Source organism: Tenrec ecaudatus, chromosome X, assembly GCF_050624435.1.
Source record: "Tenrec ecaudatus isolate mTenEca1 chromosome X, mTenEca1.hap1, whole genome shotgun sequence".
NCBI classification, from domain to species: Eukaryota; Metazoa; Chordata; class Mammalia; order Afrosoricida; family Tenrecidae; genus Tenrec; species Tenrec ecaudatus.
This window is the reverse complement of record NC_134548.1, coordinates 111,663,499-111,684,128: the sequence shown is the minus strand read 5'-3', so window position 1 is coordinate 111,684,128 and position 20,630 is coordinate 111,663,499. Positions and strand designations below refer to the sequence as shown.

The window sequence follows — 20,630 nt, the reverse complement described above, 5'->3', positions numbered from 1 at the left end:
TGTAAGGCGTCAACCAAGTCCACATGGAAGACGCACACCAGCCCATGTGATCCAAAGATGAAAACAAACAAAATCCAAATACAATGGAAGGAAAGGTATTAGAGCTCAAATTAGGAACACCCAATTTTTTGAAAGCTATGGAGGACAATGGTAGTGTCAAATCTAACTATGCCGATTAAGCTTCCGGCAGATCCCATCGGACTACGATCAGGAGACGTAAATAGCCCTACCAGCAGACAGAGATTATTGTAAACTTGTCTATGGTGGATGGAACTAGGGTATAATAGGGTAGCTAGTCAGCAGATCTCCATCTCGACCCATTCTGAATTTGTTTTAAGTCTAAATATTTCTCTTTTTCTTGTCAAGAGAGATTTTACTCTGCCTTTTTAAAATATTGTTGGTGGTCTTTACTTTTCTTTTCTTCTTCTTCTTCTTCTTATTTTGTCTTTTGTATGTTTTCCAGTATGTAGTGCACAATAATTTATCTAATTGCTCGCTGGGGATACAAGGGTGATGGTGATAGTTGGTGGGAATTGAGAAGAAAACTGAATACTGGAGAAGTTGCACTGGGACTGATTGTGGTGATGTAAATACAACTCTCTAAATATAACTTAACCATGGAAGGGAATTTTAACACAATAAAGCTATTGGGAGAACATTAAAAAACAAAAACTCGAGAAAGCATAAAAAAAAGAACTTTATTAGTTCTATAATTGTTTTAATAGAATTAGTGCTCATTTTGACTTGATATAAAGTTTATACTAAATAACAAGTTACAAATACATATGATTTTAAGAATTGAACTTTCATGTTAAAATATATATTGCACGTAATTGCTTTTTATTTTATTGAGGGCGCCAACATGATACATGCATTTCATATATTCAAAATTATGCCTGTTAAGGAAATTAAATTAAATTTTAATTTTAAATGTAAAAAAATAAAGTAAAAACTGCGAGTCCCCACCTTTCTTCCTTCAACTAGCCTCCTTTTCCAGTGAGTATCCTTTACAGAGCCCCTGTCGTGCCAGGTAACATACCAGTTCCAAACACAACCTCTGATTGGTGTGCACTGTCTCTCCAAATGCCTATCCTTAGAAGCAGTGTGTGGTCTCCCACGGAAAACCCACCTAAGAAGTCAAGCCTGATAAGTCTGCAAGGAACTGTTAAGACTATGTATGGAGGCGGAATCTTTCAGCACTGGCCACTGTGGCTTGTGGCTGGAGCAAGATAAAAACAATCCACACCATGCAACATATGAACTTCAATTTCACTCTTTATAATGAAACAAACAAGGATCATGAGTGAGGAAAATACACAGAATAACTCATCCTTTGGGTGGTTCAGGGAAGGCCTACAGGTTACCTTTGGCTTCTGGATCAGCCTATCCTATGTCCCAATTTTAGGTGGGGCCTCAGAATGGAGGGGAGAAACAAAAATGATAAGAATGAACGCAAAGAAGGAACACAAGAGATCCTTTTAGGAGTTTTGTTGGAAGGCCTCTTCTGGAATCTTGTCCTCCGTCTGGAGGAAGAGAAGAGAAGTAGTTAGGAGGAAGAGCCAGAGGCCCTGAGTTTCATCCCAGGGCCACATTACCTCCACCTTAATCCTTTCTTGCAGCCCCAGAAGCATGCATATCTTATGAAATCAGTTGTCAGACCTCACCTTGAGTGCCCAGAAGATCTGCTTAGCTTTGGTATAGTCCCAATTGTTGTCATCCAGACACCTGGAATGAAAAAAAGACAAGTGACCTGTATTAATACCGGAGCACAGCTATTCCATCTCTGTACTGTCACCACTAAATCTATGCAATTTAAAAAACAAACAAACAAACTCGGATACTTTGAGAAGTGTGTGTAATGATGAATACCATGTGAAAAATGGCCTTTGATACATTTTGAGTCCATTTTCATTTATGATGTTAGAAGGAGATGCAAATACATTCTTTTGTGAGTGGATAGGTATGTGTTGTAGCACTGTTTACCTTTTCTGGGACCTTTGTAGAAAATTAATAGACCATAAATATGAAGATTTGCTAGAGGGAGTCAAAACTTATTTATACAAAATCATAAAAACTTTTATTAAAATAAAAGTCAAGTTGTTGTTTCTCAAGATGGTCTCCATCTCAGATGTAGTAGTTCAGAAGGCTGTATTTCCTTCTCTTCAAGCCTTCCACGAAGAACACTGCATGCTGTGGTTTACACCATGTCAAGTAGCATCCTTGGCATACTTGAGGGAATCAAATAGTTTTCCTTTTAAGTGTTCTTCAGCTTTTAAGAGCAAAAATAATTCTGAACAGACAAGGTCAGGGCTTTAGGGTATATGAAGTAAGGTTTTCCATGGAAATTCTTGGAGGACAGACCCTGTTTGCTTAAAGGAATGAGCAGGTGCATTTTCCTGATGGAAAAAAAAATACATTCCTCAGTGCAACTTTCCTGACCTTTTGTTCAGCAATGCAATTTTACAACATCTGAAACCTTCATGATAATAAGCCTCCATGGTCTTCTTGTGTCCTTACAGAAAATCTATCAAAATTATCATTTATGAAACACACTAAAATAGTCACTGCAATCTTCTTAGCTTTCCTCTCTTGAATTTAACTGGCCCAGCAGATCCCCTCAGAAACCATTGTTTTGATTAGACTTTTGGGATCATATCGGTAAGTCCATGACTCATCTGCAATTACATTTACACAAAATCATCTTCATTAATTTCAATCTTGCTTAAAAGGCTACTGGAAATGTAAGCTCTTTGAGGTAGCTGATCAATGAGCAGCATTTTTTGTCACCCACCGATCCCAAAGCACACTGACGCCAAGATGTTTGCTTAAAACACTTGTGGTAGTTACATAACCTGGTGTCAATTGGGGACTTGAGAGGTATAAGAGGGATGAGGTGGAGTTTAGTTTGTCAATCCTGTCTCAGCCAATGAGGCCTCTGTGGGCATGGTCTTCCCCTGAGGATTCTGGGAAATTTCTGGTATTTCCTCCTTGGAGGTGGGAGAAACAATCTGTCTCTGTTGATTCCCTTGGAGACTCTCTACCGACAATACATATGGTAGTACACTGATAGACCCCGGGCCCTGGGAACTGCGAAAGTCACGTGTGGAGACCCCTGCCAGCACCAAGAGGCTTATACTGCCACTTGATCCAAAGACTTTCTACCCACTGGCGTGTGATCATCCTGCATTTGGCATTATTGCATGTGTTTCATGAGTCTGAAGAGGACCTTATATATAAGTATCAGACATGCAGGCTAATTTCAGACTTATGGGCTTGGACTAGACTAGGTTGGGATACTTTCTTACTGTACAATTACTCTTTAAATAAAATCCTCCCTTATACACTTATACATGTTGATGAATTTGTTTCTCCAGTCTACCCGAACTAACACATTGCTGAGCCATGTGAAAGTTCAATAACGATAATTGTAAGGACTTTTGCCACCAGACACAATTCATCAAGGTTGGCAATGCATTGTCTCTTGGCTCATATTTTAAGTCTTCCCAAGTTTTCTTAAAATGGTGATCTATCTAAAAACTTGTTTTCTGTGGACCAGCATTTCCATAAACTTATTATAAAACTTCATTGATGTGTTTTGTTTAAAAATGTTTATTTCAGTCATCACTTCATACAAACGTTTTCCCCAAGGCACAAAATGTATTCTTTACTTTTGAAAACACCCTAATGAGCTTAAAACAAACATATTACTGAGAGATCCTACAGGAATTATCTTTTGCAATTCACTCAGATCACTCCGCATGTCTGCAAGGCTGACCCACATTATAGCATGTATGGAGACTTCATTTTTCTTTACGGCTGAGAAATTTCCCATTGTATGTGTTTGCCACGTTTGCTTATTCACTTTTCTGTTGAAAATAAACGGTACTTTTTCTACCTTTTTGCTACAGTGAATAGTTCTAAAATGAAAATAGGTGTACATGTGTCTGTTCTTGTCCCTACTCTTAGGCTTATAAGGTATGTATGTAGGAGTCAAATTGCTGGGCCATGTGGTTATTCCATTTTAATTTTAATTTAAGGAATGATGCTGTTATCCCCAACAGTTGTATAATTTTTCATTCCCACTAGCAAAGGATAGGATTTCTAATTTTTCCACATTCTCATCAACATTTGTTATTTTCTTTCTTTTATTCACTTCATTAGCCATTAGAGAGGTACAAATCAAATGAGATACAGCTTCAACTCCTTACATGGCAATAGTGAACAATGAAAATAACAAATGTTGGAGAGGATACAGGAGGATAAAAACTCCTATCCATTGCTAGTGCTAGGACCCTAAGGGAGGAGTATGCCTGATACTATGCTCCTAATCAGCCACATTGGTCTGAGTTTCTGTGCACCCCCTGGGAGATTCAGACCATGTGTCGTAGAACATTGGAACATTATATCCAAAGGTCACACCAGAGGAATGCAATATGGGAACCTCTCAAAACGAACTAGGCTTTACCTCAAATGAACCTATAACATGAGGACTTAAGACGGAAACTTGGTATGTGAAGAAGTAGAAGACAGCTATACCAAGAGTATTGAACTGTCAGTAGGCAGACTGACATTTACTTACTACTTCAATGCCCTACTTGCTACATTAAGATATGTATTATTCTGACAGACCTGTGCCTGACTTTGTCAGTGAATATAATAGTAAAATGACCACAAATTACCACTGTTTGTGCAAATAGCATCCAGTCATGCAAGGACTTATTCTGTACAAGGGAATAATCATGTATTGCAATATGTAGTTAGCCTACATCCATCTACCTCTCTTAATAGTGTTTTAAAATCAGTACCATGGGCTAATCATTGACACTATAAACAGAAGGTGAACCACAGAGAGATAATAAATTTAGAATCAGAAATGATTTTTGAATTATTTCTTACAACAGGTCCCTGCATGATACTTGCCCTCATCACGGAAACAGAGGATATGGGTGCTATAGTGAAGTGTGGTGAAGAAACTAGATGGTACCCTGCTATCAAAAAGAATAGCATCTGGGGTCCTATAGGCTTGGTTTCACTATCCAAGGATTATAAATTATCAGAGCTTAAATTGTGAGAATCTGGTGTACAGAAGCCTGGATGACATCAGAAAACCCAAAATACATTTTCAGAATTTACAGAAGGAATGAGCCTCCAGTGATTTCCCTCTAATCAGTTGACGGGGGGGAATGACCTTGGTATCAGACAGAGTACGGAGCAACTATAGTAGATTAAAATGATAAATCTCACTTGAATTGTTCTAACCTTGTCACTTGATTTCCCTTTTGATACATTCCGTGCTTGATCTTTTTTTTCCTATTGCAGTTTGTCTCCTGTATTTTGTAACTGTTAAAAGCCTTCTTGACTCTCCATTATGTGTTTTTCTATGAATTTAGGTATATGAAATCCAGGTTGGGTGAATCTATAAAGGCAATAACTGGAATAAGGGTTCATGGAGGGTCTGGCTCAGAGGTGTGGGTGAATAAGAGGAGCTGACATAAAGAAGTTCAAGAAGGCAGAAAATGTTTTGAAATTGATTATGGCAGGGACTGTACAACACTGGTTGAACTATGGAATTGTATGATGTCTGGATTAGCTCTAATAAAATGGCTTGGGGATAAAATCAGCTGAGGAAACTTAATGAGGAAATACTCTTCTGTCCTAAATGTAGGAATAGACTGTCCTATGAGTAGGGGTAGACTTCAATAGGATAGCATACTATGTTAGTTGAAGAACCAGTTCTTTCCCTGTTGAATGGAATTTGCACACTTATTGAAAGCCAATTGATCATAGACATACAGATTTATTTCTGGGCTTTCAATTCAGTTCCATTGGTCTATGTGTCTATCACTAAACCAATGCAAAGTTATTGTGATTATTGACTGTACAGAGGTCTTACAATCAGGAGATGTGAAGCCTCATGCTTTTTTCTTCTTCAAAGTTGTTTGGAATATTGGGGCCAATTGCCTTCTTATATAAAGTCAATGATTAATTTGTCCATCTCTGTACAAAAATGTTGCTGAAATGTTTATATAAATAACATTGACTTTCTAGATCATGCTGGGTAGTGTTAATATTTTCAAATATTAAGTTTTCAAATTCATGAACAAGTACTATATTTCTATTTATGCATATTTCAGCATCTTGCAGCAGTATTTTTTCATTTTTTATTGTATAAATCTTTTGCATCCTTAATTAAAGTTATTTTTCAGTGTATTATTAATTTAGATGCTATAGTAAATGGAAATGGTTTTGGTTTTTTATTTACTTTTTAGGATTCTCATTTCTGGTGTATAGAAAATCTATAGCTTTTGAGGTATAGATCTTTTAGCCTGAAACTTTGCTGAATTCATCCATTAGTTCTAAAAGCTTTCCTATGGAGTCTTTGGGATTTTCTACATATGGGAAAAATCTTGTCATCTGCAAATAGAGATGGTTTAATTTGTTCTTTGTCAATCTGGATCTCTTTCATTTACCTTCCTTGCTTTGTTATGTTGCATCTAAGTTATTTAACAACTTGGAGTACAGCTTTTCATAGTATTCTGTAATGAGCCATTTAATTTCTGATCAACTTGTTGTAATGCTTCCAATTTCATTTCTTAGTTTGTTCTCTTGAACCCTCTCATTATTTTCTTTGTTAGTTTAACTAGAGTTTTGTCAGTTTTGTTGGACTTTTTGCAGAATCAGTATTTAAAAGAAATCTTTCTATTCTATTATTTTATTTATTTCTGCTCCGATCTTTATTTTTTCATTTCTACTGATAGCTCAGGGCTCAGTTTTCATTTCCTCAACTTGTAGGATTATACTATAGATTTGAGATCCTTCTTCTTTTTGATGTAGGTATTAATTGCAACAAATTTATCTCTCATGACTTCTTTGCCACAGCCCATATAGTTTGGTCTGCCATGTGTTTATTTCACTCTCAGCATTTAAAAAAAATATTCTTGATTTCCTCCTTGACCCATTACCTTATGAATAGTGCTTTCTACTTTCCATGTATTTTATATTTTCAAGTCTTCATCGAATGAATTTAATGCCTTAAATTGAATTTAAAAAATAAGTTTTATTGACATATCACACAATAGTTGAAACATATTAAAAAGGGTCGTGCACTCATCACCATAATCAAATTTAGAATACTTTCTTCTTTCTTGTATTCAGTGTAATTAGCTCTCATTCCACCACCATCCACACCCCTCCCAATCTCCTGTGATATAACCCTAAGCAACTATTCATCCATTTCCCCCTAAAAACAGGAACCAGAATCTCCACTCTTATTCAGCATTGTACATAATTCTTAGCCAGTACCACTAGGCAACAAAATAAATCAAAGGAATCCAAATGAGGAAAAAGAAGTGGTGAAATACTCACTATTTGTACGTGAACAGATGATATGCCTTTACATGTAGAAACCCCAAGAATTCAACCAAAAAATAAAAGGTTGAAAACAATGGAAAGATTTGGCAACATGGCAGGATTTAAGATCAACACACAAAAAATTCTATCGACGTGATGGAGCGAAAGTGGGGAAGGAAGGCATAAAAATGAAGAGCTCATATTCACTGCAGCACTATTCATAAGAGTAGAAAGTTGGGAATAACCCAAATGTCCAGCAGTAGTAGAATCGATAAAGAAACTGGGACATAAACATAATGTAATATTATAAAACAATGATGAAACCACAAAACACCTTATGACATGGATGGACCTGGAGAACATTATGCTGAATGAATTTAGTGAATCACAAAAGTATAAATGATGTATGAGTCCACTACTCTAAGGATAAAAATCAAGACAAAGGCTTGCATGCCAGAGGGAATAGCCTTTGGAGGTTCCCAAGGGAGGGAGGGTAAAGGTAGGAAAATGAAGCAGTGGACCTGAAGGTTAACAGATACTGCCTTGGAATAAAAGGAAAATTGAGAATCATAAAAGGTACAAGAGAACTCAGGGCTTGGGGGTGGGATAGAGGGCAGGGCGGGGGGCATGTTTGAAGAGTGGTTTGAACAGTTGAATGCAGAATGTTTCATGAGTGGTTTGAACTGTTGAACTATGGTCTGACATGTAACCCCCTCCAATCGAATTCACAATTATAAAGAATCATTAAAAATGTTAAATCTTTGAATCCATGAGCATGGAGGCAAAACATCTTTCCACTTTAAACTCTTAAAGTTATTTAAACAATATTATACAGGTATTAGAGTACAAATTTTACACTTCTTTGTTGAGGGAGCCCTGGTGGCATATTAGGCTATGTGTTGAACTACTAACTACAAGGTCAACAGATTGAAAGCACCATCTGCACTGAAGGAGAAAAATCCACTTTTCTGTTCCTGTAAAGATTTGCAGTTCCCAAAACCCACAGTGAGCAGTTCTACCCTGTCCTATAGGATTGTTATGCATCAGAATTGGCGTTGATAGCAGGGAGTTGTTGGGTGTTTTTTTTAAAGTGTTGTTCATAACTATAATTTTTTTATTTTATCACATAACTTTAATATTGAAACAATAATTTAAATTATCTGTCAGTATCATGTCAACAATGTTAAAGTTAGCACTTACATTTTAAACAAACAAAAATATTAATTTTGTAAATAAATCACAATTTATAATATGCCCAGCATAACGTAAAGAAAGCTATGAAACTGAAATCCAATGCATAATATGAAACAAACTCCAATTATTGGCTTAGAATTATATTTAAAACACTAGAACTTAAATTAAAATGTTAGTGTATTTGATTTTTTTTCTCAAAGAAATGGTACTTTGGAACAATTTTCTTTGCTTTCTTCTTTTTAAAATCTCTAATCCAACAACAGGTCTATGCACACTTGAAGAACAGTCAGGCTAGACTCCACTCCTTCACGCTTAATCATCTCAAATTGGCAATTATATAGCTACCACAGCTATATTTCTGTAATTTCATACTTTGAAAATAAATGTTCAGTTCACCTTATTGCTTTTTCTTGGGCAAGATGGTTCATAAGAGAGGGTATTTTTCATTTTTATGTTATTTGTTCAGATAGCTCATTTTAATTGGTAAAACACTATGTTTTATGCTTTTATATACATTAAATCACTTTCTTAATTTCATTTTGGATTATTAATTAGACATGCATAGAAACATACTTTTTTATATTTAACTTGCATCTTGAAAGTTGCTGAAATTATTTATTAGGTCTAATACTTTTAAGATTTGTCAAGCATAATATAATGATATCTGGGCATATGTTGTTTAGAATATTCTTTACATATTTTGACATAATATTAGATTAACTTTATATGCCTTTTCAGAAGCCAAATGCAAAGGTTTCTTATCAATATTATCCTCAAGTTCCCATTGTGAACTCCCCAACTCTGCGGTGTTTACCCCCATCCATACACACTCCCAACACTTACTTCCAAGACCACTGCAAGTTCATTCCAGACTCAATGGAGAATGCCTGCACCACTTCCTGCTGATTCTGGGGCACAGTGGCCACGGAGCTGGAGAAGGCTGCAGGCACTGGGGTGATGGCTCCCTGGATCTCTGTGGGACCCGCTTCCCTTATAAACAGCTGGTCATTCACAATACACAAGCTGGGGAAAGAATGTGCTCTCAAACAGATGAACAGGACAACCCCCCCACCAACAACCCTACACCCAACAACAATCCTGCACCCATTCAGAAACTACCTTCTCTCCATCTTCTACTCCTTGGCGGTGGTACCCTTTACCCTCCCACCAAAGTAGCCTTCAGAGAAATTATCTGCCAACTTCACTAGCTTTGTACGTTTACCCACAACCCAGAAATAGTTTCACACCACCTTTACCAAGTATAAGAAAACAAGGAGGTAGATAGTTTAACCTTCATATTCAGAATACCAAAACCACACTCACTAGCACCTGCTGAGTCGTGTGGCTCTCCCTGTGGGTTTATAATTATTCACCAGAGTAGAGTGCCCAGTCAGTCTTTCTCCCTCGGAGCTGCACATGGTTTCCAACTGCTGGCCATACAGATCACAGCGTAACCACTACACCACCAGGGCTCCTTCATATCCCGAGGAGGACAATACATCACCTAGAATATGTACCTTCACCAAGTCAGCATGAGAATTTGCTATTCCAATGGCTAAGCTGCTCTGAGGACATACCTTCTGACTTTCCGCAATATTTGGGAAACCCTGAGAACTACAGTCACCTTCCAACACCACTGGCCACCGACTGAGATGTGTATTCCTACATGATAGCATGGAGGAATGTGTTCCTACAGCCTAACACTTACCGGGAGTTGCTGGCAGGAACAACAATGAAGATCCGGGTGAATGCACAGACACGAGCCGGAGACATTTCTTCCACTTCAACGACAACAAACAATATCCCTCACAGTTGTCCATATTTTACATGCTCACCAGCAATGTTCCCTACTCAGAATCTTATTGTGCCATGGCACCCTGAAGGGGACCACACTGAGGACAACTCTACAGTGGGAGTCTGGGAAGGGTCAGCAATGGGGAGGGAAACAACAGGAATAAGCACCTCCCAGTGATGGAACTCTTACTCTGCGTTGGGCCTTCCTTGTGACAATATCTTCACAAGTTCCTTTGTCTTATTGTTCACAGCAGCCAAAAATGTCTGTATTAGTCATCTTATTTTGGAAATGAGGAAACTGAGGGGTTAATCAAATGTCCCAAAGTGGCCGGGTGAGGAGACTACATCCCCTAAGGTGGCAGAGTGAGGAGTGGGGAGGATAATCTTCAGACTTCACAGCCTGTGTCCAGAACTCCCGGGCCGTGTTGGGACAGCCATGGCAGACAAGGGTAGATTGGGGGCAGGCTGGGAGCTGGAGAACAAGAAGGCAAGAGATTGGGAAAGGCTGAAGAGTTCTGAGAGAGAGCAGTGTGGGCATATGGGAGCTAGATAGTCTAACCTTCATATTCAGAAAACCAAAATCAAACTCACTACCACTGAGTCAATGCTGACTCGTAGGCATGAGGAATGGACTCACCGTCCTTGAACAGCCCATTCACAGAAAAGCAGAGCATCTTTTCCTGAGGGAGAAAAACAGCTCAGGTTCCAGGCTCCCCCTCTATTTTTTACCCATGTCCAATTTCTGGGACAGCCTCGGGGATTAAGCAGGTGTTCACCGTTTGGACAAACAGGTCCACCACAAAGGAGCTGAAGTCATGCTGGGTCTTGGGCAACATAGTGAGTAAGTTATCAATATCCTGTTTTGTGTGCTTCAGCAACTTAGCCAGCAAGACTGTGGGGAAGAAAAGAGAAGATTAGGGGCTGCCTCACTCACCGGGTCCCTGCACCCACTCCTCCAGACATTGTGTTCCACACAATCTTCCTCGTCACATACTTACTGGGATCCTTGCGTTTCTTCCTATTTCTGCTAATCTTGTGGTACTTGCTCAAACTACTTCTAGGATCAAAATTTGTACAGGAGGTGGATCAGTGGTCAGTGTCTGCACCACAGCCCCCAAGTTGTCATTTGATCTGTGGTACTCACGGAGCTGGATCCTCAGGGTTGAAGGGAGTGGTCAATGAGAAGAAAGCCTCATCATGGTAAGCACCCATGAGATCCTTTCTGTCACCGTAGTCATAGATCCAGTAATACCTGCGGTGAAACAAAGGAGGCAAGATTGCTGTGATCTGAGCCCTACTTAGATTTGAAAGTTCCCATGAGCATGTCTTGTGCCTGGGTGGCCCATCCCATAACCATCAATACTGACTTGGGGTGTCAAGGGGTACTTACTCCTGTAAGAATTGCAAAATAAAATTCTTCAAGGCTTCAGGCCCTTGATAGGTATCCTGGAAAGAAAGGATTTTTGAGACATTGCAGATGACAGAATCTCCCATGCAACATGCCAATTCTTGTTTGGTATCTCTAACTCACCTTAAATGGGTTCATTATCTCAGAGATATCCATTTCAACAGAAACTGGTGCTGGTGGGGCTGGTGGGGCTGGTGGTGCTGGTGCTGAGGGTGCTGGTGTTGGTGGTGCTGGTGACGGTGATAAATCCTTCCCATCCTGGGAATGATAGAAGTTAACAGGGCATACAGTGCAGACAAGTCAAGGTCCCACTGAGTGAACAGTGAGATGAAGGCAACCAGGTGACAGTGAGGGTTAAGGCCCAAGTGTGAATTGACCTGGAAAAGTCTATCAGCCATACTAAAATTTATATCTTTTCCATGGGTCCTAGAAATCTCTGTTATTACAGGCAATGCATATGAGCATATGTTTTAGGGCATTTTTTAAAGGAAGAAGAGCCATGACTTGTCAGGAATCCGTATCCTATAAAACAGGTAACCGTGTAGTGCAAAAATATACCCTGGGGACGATCCAAAGGACTTGAGGGCAGGTGTGCAGGGCATCAGTGTGGTGATTTGGGCAATAATGAAGGTAAGTACTTACCAGGCATAACAACTTGGGGAAAATATCCCTGATGGCGCTGTCCAAAGACAGAAAGAGAAAACTTATTGACAGAACAGCATCGGTCTGCTTGCTTCGAGATAATACTATAATGCCATAACTTATGTCCAGATTGTCTTGTCCACAAAGCAGCCCCTAAAGCTCCCACACGCATCCTGATTTCAGGGTTCTCAGGTCCATATTCCTGGTAGACCACTGGGAATCTTCTACATGGGCTGTGTGATGGGTACAGTCTCTCCATCTCCCTCTCCATTTTCATTTCCCCATCTCTTTCCTCTTTGGAAATTTCCACAGGGAAGGCACTGACTCCATTTCTCCAGTGATATAGGGGGATGTCTGAGATTCCTTTCCCTCCAATTTTTACTTACCTCCTTACAAATCCCTAGGGAAAGCTCAAGTGGGAGGATGAAATGTGAGGGGAAGCAATGGTTGGATTCAGCGAGTTGGCATCAGCTCAGCAGAATGCAAACCTGATTTTTTTTCTTGAGTCCATCAAACAGTTGTTAGAATGGCATTTTTAATTAGGGTTCTCTCTAAGGTGGGCAGTAAATGTAAAGTAATAAACTATCTTTTGGTGCATCTTTTTAATATACTTAAAATTCCATTAGCGTAGCCAACCAGCTGTTAAATTATTTGAATCCCAGCACTGGGTGGAGCCCAGGATGCTGCTACTTAATCAGGTGTCCATTGCTTGGTGAGGAGTATTCTAGGCTGCATGGACATGGAGATGATTGAGGCGGGTTCAGAGTGCAGGAAAGGGGTGAGAACAGAATGGAAGTGGAGGTAAGAGAGGGTGGGGTGATATAGAAGAGTGGAGGCAAAAGAGAAAGTGAAAACCAAGGAAAGGCAAGGGGAAGAAGTTTCCTGTGGGTGGTGGATATTTGAGAAATGATCGCAAGAAAGGGGAAATGGTTTTCCTGCTGCCACTCTGTCCTTCATCAGCCACTCTCTGGGTGTGAGCAGGAGATAGGAATGAAAAACAGGTACTTGTTTGGCTGGAGCCCGTTGGCTTGTGTTTCTTGGATTGTCCCATCTGAACTGGGCATAGCAAACGGAGCAGCCACGGGGCAGGAAACTTTCCCAAGGTGTAAAAATTCAGAAATCAGCACATAATGCATGGAAGGTCTGTGGCCCAACTTGAGCACCACTATGTCTGATGACACTTTTCTACAGTTCCAAAGTTAGTCACTTCTCTGGGGAATCAAACCATGTTGGTCTGCCCAGTGCTCTTCAGAAACTTGGAAGGATGAACTGACATGAGGGAGAGAGAGAGTCAGGTCCCTGAAAGAACTGTCCTCCTGTTTCCTCTTGACCTCTGTCTACAGTCTTCCATACTTCACACCTTCTTTGCGATATCCTCTGCTCACTGCACGTGACCCACTTCTGACCCACTGACTCAAAGAACCCAGATTTCTCCCCTAGGAGAGCCTATATGCTGCCTTTCAGCAAAAGAACCAAATGGCATGACATAGTTACCCTAAGGCCTCCACCATTAACATAGGGCAGGTAAACCACAATATTGTTCGAGACAAGTCAGAGAACCCTTTGGAAACAAGGGAGACAAAGAATATTACAGGGCATGGAGGAAAGCCCTCTCTAGGCTTAGAGTCAGGGAGTCCTGTGTCCACAAGAGTTTAGTCAGGAGAAGCTTTCCTAGTTCAGGGCACCAGGATCTGTCCCCAGGTAGCCTCAGAAGGGTAGAAGGCACAGTGTGCATGTGCCTGGTTTTGAGAAGGAAGAAGCAGCCCTGCTTCCTGGAGTACATTCAGGGGAGGCCATTCTAGAGAAGGCTGGGTGCAGAGGAGTGGGAAGAAGAGGGGAACAGTGAGCAGGCCAGCTTGTCATTGTTGATTGTTGCTGTTGAGTCCATTCTGAGTCATGAGTAACCCAACAGTAATCCATATGGTGTTCAGGTCTGTGACCTTGGAGAAGTAGTTTTCCAGGTCAGCTTTTGGGGGTGTATCTGGGTGTGTTGGAATTGCCAACCTTTGGAAGGGTGATTGAGGGTTAACTATTTGCTCACCCTGTGATTCCTCACTGACCTCACATAGGTGGACCAATTGAAGAAGGTGTCACATATTGGGTTTCCTTTTAGCCACAGCTCCTCGAGATTCAGCTCTTTTATCTTGTCCAGCTCACATGTGGAAAGTAGCTGAGAAAATTGAGAGGACAGAAGGGGTCAGAGTTCCAGGGACAGAGTGCTATCTGAACCCCTGTACCTACAGCCTTTGCTCTCCCCACAGACCCCTTCCTGCCTCATGAGCCAGACGAGCACTGCCTCCCACCTGCAACTCAAATTACATCTGGATCCCACTTCTTACCTCATTTCTGGAAAGGTTCAGGATCTTGACATTAGGGGCCTTCTGTATAATGTCGGACAAGCCATTCAACTGGTATAGTTTGTTGTCGCACAAGTTCAAGGACAACAGCTTTGAGGAAGAAGAATTAGAGGCACATATACTAGCTAAGGTCTCAGAGACAAATATTCCATCCAATTCAATCCTCTCAACCCTCTCCCTAAATACCAGCACCGGGCCTCAGGCCTCACCTCAGGGAAATTCTCCTCAACGATCTTCAGAATGGCAGCCATGCAGTTTTTTCGATTCAGGATCATGTCAATTTCATGGTCCAGTAAGTCTTCAGGAAGGCAAGAGAGGAGAATGAGATGGACCAGATGGACCAACACCAGTGCCAGCACCTCTCCCAGTTTCCATGCCCAAGTCTCCCTTCTAGGAATTCCCCGCTGCCTTCACATACCTAACATTATTGCTGTCAGTCTTACCTGAGTCAAATCGAAATTTCTGAAGATCCAGAGCTTTCTTGAAGATGTTATATCGTTTCTTCATGGTCAGCTGCAGAGACAGAGATAAAGATATCTATTCTGTAGTATTGGGGGTGATATGATGAAGGAGAACAGAGGATAAGTGAAGAAGAAATAAGTCCATAAATGAGTGCACAGCATGTCCCGAGTGTGCGTTACCTTTAGCTGTTCTATTTGCTCTACATTCAGCACATTCTCTCCAGAGTTGGGTACAAAATAAGGCTTCACAATGATAGATATCTACCAGAAAGAGATGCAGTGTAAGTACCAGAGTCTTTAATCCACAGATGGTCTACAGCCCCTCTCCCATTTTGTCCCCAGACTAAGTCTAGCCCCCTCCTCTTTCTTTCTGTCCCCAGTCAATTCTTACAACACACACCCTTCGATTCTCATTATCCAAGATCTTGTAGTTAATATCCTTCAATGCAGTTGCAGTGGTAGAATACCGGACAAAGAAATGAGCATTCTGTCTTACATAGTGGAACTAGAGGGAACAAAACAACGACAATAATGTCAGAAGCTACAGAACCCTGATGATGTAGATCACATTCCTGCCCTGTGCTCACTCATCTGCCTTCACCAGCCTATCTTACATCAATTGGTGTGAAGCCAACACCGCAATGCCTCTGGATGGAATTCAGTAGCCAGGTCTTGTTATACTTTCTCCCATAGGGAACCTAAGAGTAAAACAAAGTTTAGGAGACAAGAATGGCAGCATGGAATTACAGCTGGGAGAAGAGACCCAGTCAAGTGTTCTGTTCTGATCATCTCTTAAGCTTTAAAACACTCTAACAAAAGGACCATTAACATTTCTTAAATTTCTTACAATTCTGAACGCTCTCCAAATTATCAACTTCAGAGGTTTGGCATCATCTTAATTTTTGAAGATTCTAGGACATCTGACTAAACACAGAGCTGGCCTGCTCCGTGTTGAGGATTCTAGAAACTCAGCTTCCCCCACCAACTCACACAATAAATTCAAACCGACCTATATCATGCTGTGACAAGTTGCACGCACTGCTTGGGAGTTATCCTAATCCTGACCTTTAGACATGTGTTCTGGCATTTCTCTCACCCTCGCTCCTTTTAGATCCCACATTTTACAAACGAGTAATAAAGACGGAGGATGACCAAATCCTTCTGCCCCCGGGAAAGTACCTACATATTTTCCCAAAACCAGCACAATTGAACGTGGGCATCTTCCCCTCCCCCAACCCACGCACACACACACCCTTCCCCCTGCATGAAAATTGAAAACCAAACTCTGGGCCATCTAGTCAGTTATTTCCTCATAGTGACCCTATTGGACATGGTAGAATCGTCCCTGTGCGTTTCGGAGAATGTAACTGTGTACAGGAGTAGAATGCCTCCACTCTCCAGCTGAGCTGAGGGTTGTTTGGAATGTTGCCCTTGCAGCGAGCAACCCAATCCATAACCACTATGCCATCAGGGCTCCTCTCCATGCAGAAGTCATACATGTTTCTAGGATACTCACTGTGATGATAAACCAGCTCCTGGAGTTTGCCTCCTTCTTCTGGTCCATTTCTCTTTGAGGGAGTCTTCTATCTTTCCACACAGTATTATGGAGAGAGTGGTTATTACGCCATCCCACTCGACGATAGATGCTGTAGGGAGTACTGTGGGAGAGTGGAAAAAAGAAGGTTTCCATAAATTCTAAGAATGCCTCCTACACATTGTCACCTCGCTCATAACAGGTATTCAATCATGGCTGATCAACAAGCATTCCACTTCTAGCACGCTCCAGTTTTCAAGGAGGGGAAGAAAAACATAACATAAAGAAGGAACGTGGCATAGTCCCTGTGGTTGCTACATGAAAACAAATATGCCTGGTCACTTACCGTCTGACTTGGATTTCTCTGTGGCTATCCTTTGTTGCCACAATTCTGTCATCCTCTTGGGGGTATGAGTGTTGATGCGCATATCTATAACTCTCATAATGAAGGCTGCCCTCACCACGAGTCGGATGTTTATTTCTTTCCTTGTATTCTGAAATTCGGAACAAAAACACAAGTTTGGAAACACACCAGGGGTCTTATATCATGTATCTCATTTTAGGCTAGCACCGTGATAGGGCAAGCAAAGGACCAACCTGCTTTAGAGGACAAACCACAAACACCAGTTAGCATACTCCTCAATCAAGTTATGAGATGTTATCTGACAGATGGCATCAGAAGAGAAATCATGGAGAAAGTGGTAACTCTTTTGAACATTGCTTTTTTAAAAGGTGCAGGGTTTATAAAGAATCAGGTGTCTCTACCATAAACTACCATAAGGTGAACCCGAGGAAGAAAGAAAACAGATTTAGGAATGGATTTTGGATTTGCACTTAATCCTAGCTCCAATATAAGAACAATTGGTTCTTACAACAAGCCCTGCTCGATATGTGCCTGATGAAGGAAATATGGAAGACATGGGTGCTAGAGCAAAGTGTGGTGAAGACATTGGATGGTGCCTGCATAGCAGAGAGAATAATGACTGGGGACTTAAAGGCTTCTTTTCAAACATGTAGCCATCTAAGTGAGATGTCAACTAACCCCACAAGGAGGAAGCACAGCAAAATCTATGATCCAAGGATTGCAAAACACGTAATCCAAATCAAAAGGAGGAAATGGTATCAGACCTTAAATGATGAAATTCTGGATTGCAGAAAGCTACAAATGACAAAAGGAGCCAAAAAATACAATCACGAGATCTGCTCATGGAATCAGTTTGACAGAGAGTACTAATGAGGTGCGTATAGAAGATTAAGATGATAAATCTGACTTGAATTGCTAAAACCATTTCATTTAATCTCCCCTTTGATACACTTTGGGTTAATCTGGTTTTTAATATTTTCTTTCTTTAGTTCAAATTGGGAATTAGCTCTGCTGGTTTTTGTTATTATTGGTAGCATTGGCCTTTTTATATATGAAACCAAGATTGGGATAATCTATAGAGACAGAAACTAGAATACGGTTTTCTAGGGATATGGCTATAGTGGAGGTATAATGGGGAGCAGGTATCAAGGAGCACAGGAAGGAAGAAAATGTTTTGAAAATGATTGTGGTCGTGATGTTACAACAATGCCTGATATGACTGAATTATTGAATGCTATGATATCTCGATTATGACTTAATAAAATAAAAGTTAAGATGATATTTTTAAAGAAAAATCAATGTAAAAAAATTTGAATCAGGGTATAAATCCCAATTACTTAGAGTGGAGTCAAGTCGTACACCAAGAAGTTATCCTAATCTTGCCTTTCTCACAATTATCTAAAGGCAACAGCAAAATTTTGAAAGCAACTTCTCACACCTCACAAATCCAGCGACACCAAATGACTTCATTAGCAACCAGGACCCTATACTTTCCCAGCCTGTACAGTACATGTTTAAATGACATGGGGGCAGGAGAAGGAGAGAGAGAGATCAAGTTTCAACAAGATGCACCAAGACGGGAATACAACATACCGGCATGTACCAGGGAAGCAAGAGAGGTTTGCGAGTCCAGCCCCAATCCCAACTATGTGGACACCCTCCACCCCTCAGAAGAATGCACTTCAGAGGACAGTACTTGGGCTACAGCTTGGGGAGAGGGGTGCGTCGGATTACAGTACACGGGAGAAACACAAAGGGATGGAGAGGGAAGAGAGCACATCCTGGCCCACCAAGCCCCAAGAACAATGTTCCAGCTCAGAGCAGATAATGCATGGGGAAGACCATAGGGCTGGCCCCACCCCGTGATATGGCATCCCTCCCTGAACCATGACGCTGCGGGGGACATCACTGCAGACACAGTGCGGGAATAGTGCATGGTCTGGCCCCATCACACTGGGGTGAAGTATTGAGGGCATGCAGCAGAGCAGCAGGGGAGCAGAGTAATGAATCCCCCAGGGAATACCAAAAATAGACTTTAGAGACAGTGGGGCACCCCATCAGACTCGGCTGGAAAACACTTTTAAAGGCCAACAAATGGACCTTGAACTATTTTTATGCCTTTCCATTTTTGTCAGTGGCTTTCTTTTTGTTATCGTTATTTTGTTCTTGCTTTCTGATGTTGTTATTTTCTTGTTGGTTTTGACTTCCTTTGTTGTATTATTTGGATTTGCCTGGCTTTTGCACTTGTTAATGTATCTGCATTTATAGCTACATAAGATAGGTGGGATAAACAACTCAGAGATGAAAAGAACGGGACCAATGGTGCCGAGGGGATACAGGAAAAGGGGAGGTGGGAGAAATCCAGGTGGGGGGACCAACCCAGAGACAAGGGAACAGCGAGTGAAATAAAATCAATGGAAGAAAGATCGTAGGATGCCTAATGGGACTCAATCAAAGGAATTTAGCAGTCAGGATTACTAAACCAGAATGAAGGCCAAACATGATGGTGGGACAAGAGGAAAGAAAATAGGAAATAGAGGAAAGAAACAGGAGGCAAAGAATATTTACCAAGGCCTAAATACAGGCATGTACACATGTAAAAATATATACAATGAGAGGGGAATAGAACTATGTACTCATATCTATATGTTAAGAATCAAGGTTGCAGATGTATATTGGGCCTCAACTCAAGTACTCCCCTAACACTAGAACACTTTGTTCTAACATTCCAGAATTCTGTGATGCTCACCTTCACAACATGATCTCTGAAGAAAAAATGGGTGCATCAGCAAATGTGGTGAAGACAGTTGATGGTTCCCGGCTACCAAAAGATATAGCATCTGGGATCTTAACGACTTGAAAATAAACAAGCAGCCATCTAGCTGAGAAGCAGCAAAGCCCACATGGAAGAACCACATCAGCTTATGTGATCATGAGGTGTTGAAACGATCAAGTATCAGACATCTAAGTTCCAGAATAAAACCATACCTAATGTGAATGGCGGGTTGCAGGGAGTGGAGACCCAATACCTATATGTAGACAATTAGACATCTCACAGAGGGGTCGTAGGAAGGAGATTAGTCAGTCAGGGTGCAGTGCAGCACTGATGAAACACACAACTTTCCTCTAGCTCTTTGGTGCTTTCTTCTCCCACTATCATGACCTCAATTTTGCCTTACAAATCAGATTAGACCAGAGCCTGCATACTGCTACAGAACAGAGCCCACAACGCAGGGAATCCAGGTTAGACAAATCCCTCAGGGCCAATGAGGAGAGTAGAGATAGCAGGAGGATTAGAGGAGGATGGGGAGAGAATGGGGGAAATGATCACAATGGGGGACTGATAATGGAAACTTGGGTGAGGGGTGAAGGAGGACAATGCAAGATAGGGAAAAATAATCTCCAACTTATCAAGGGTTCATGAGGGAGGGAGGGCAGGAGATGGATAGGGAAGAAATGGGGAGCTGATATCAGGGGCTCAAGTGGGAAGAGAATGCTTTGAAAATGATGATGTTGGTATATGTGC

At 40.9% G+C, this 20,630-nt stretch overlaps 1 protein-coding gene across 1 annotated transcript; it reads right to left on the bottom strand.

Moving 5' to 3' along the window:
• Positions 1-1,478: 1,478 nt before the first annotated feature.
• Positions 1,479-18,703, bottom strand: LOC142433645 (nuclear RNA export factor 5-like). The gene is made up of 21 exons (XM_075538433.1): positions 18,698-18,703; positions 17,087-17,234; positions 16,723-16,793; positions 15,821-15,904; positions 15,607-15,711; positions 15,387-15,467; positions 15,189-15,258; positions 14,955-15,043; positions 14,728-14,835; positions 14,449-14,558; positions 12,389-12,425; positions 11,870-12,004; positions 11,729-11,784; positions 11,483-11,590; positions 11,337-11,395; positions 11,068-11,230; positions 10,752-10,810; positions 10,253-10,325; positions 9,388-9,567; positions 1,665-1,725; positions 1,479-1,523 (listed from the first exon to the last, which is right to left on the bottom strand). The coding sequence occupies exons 1-21, from the start codon at positions 18,701-18,703 to the stop codon at positions 1,479-1,481; spliced, it is 1,848 nt and encodes a 615-aa protein (XP_075394548.1).
• Between the last annotated feature and the right edge of the window lie 1,927 nt (positions 18,704-20,630).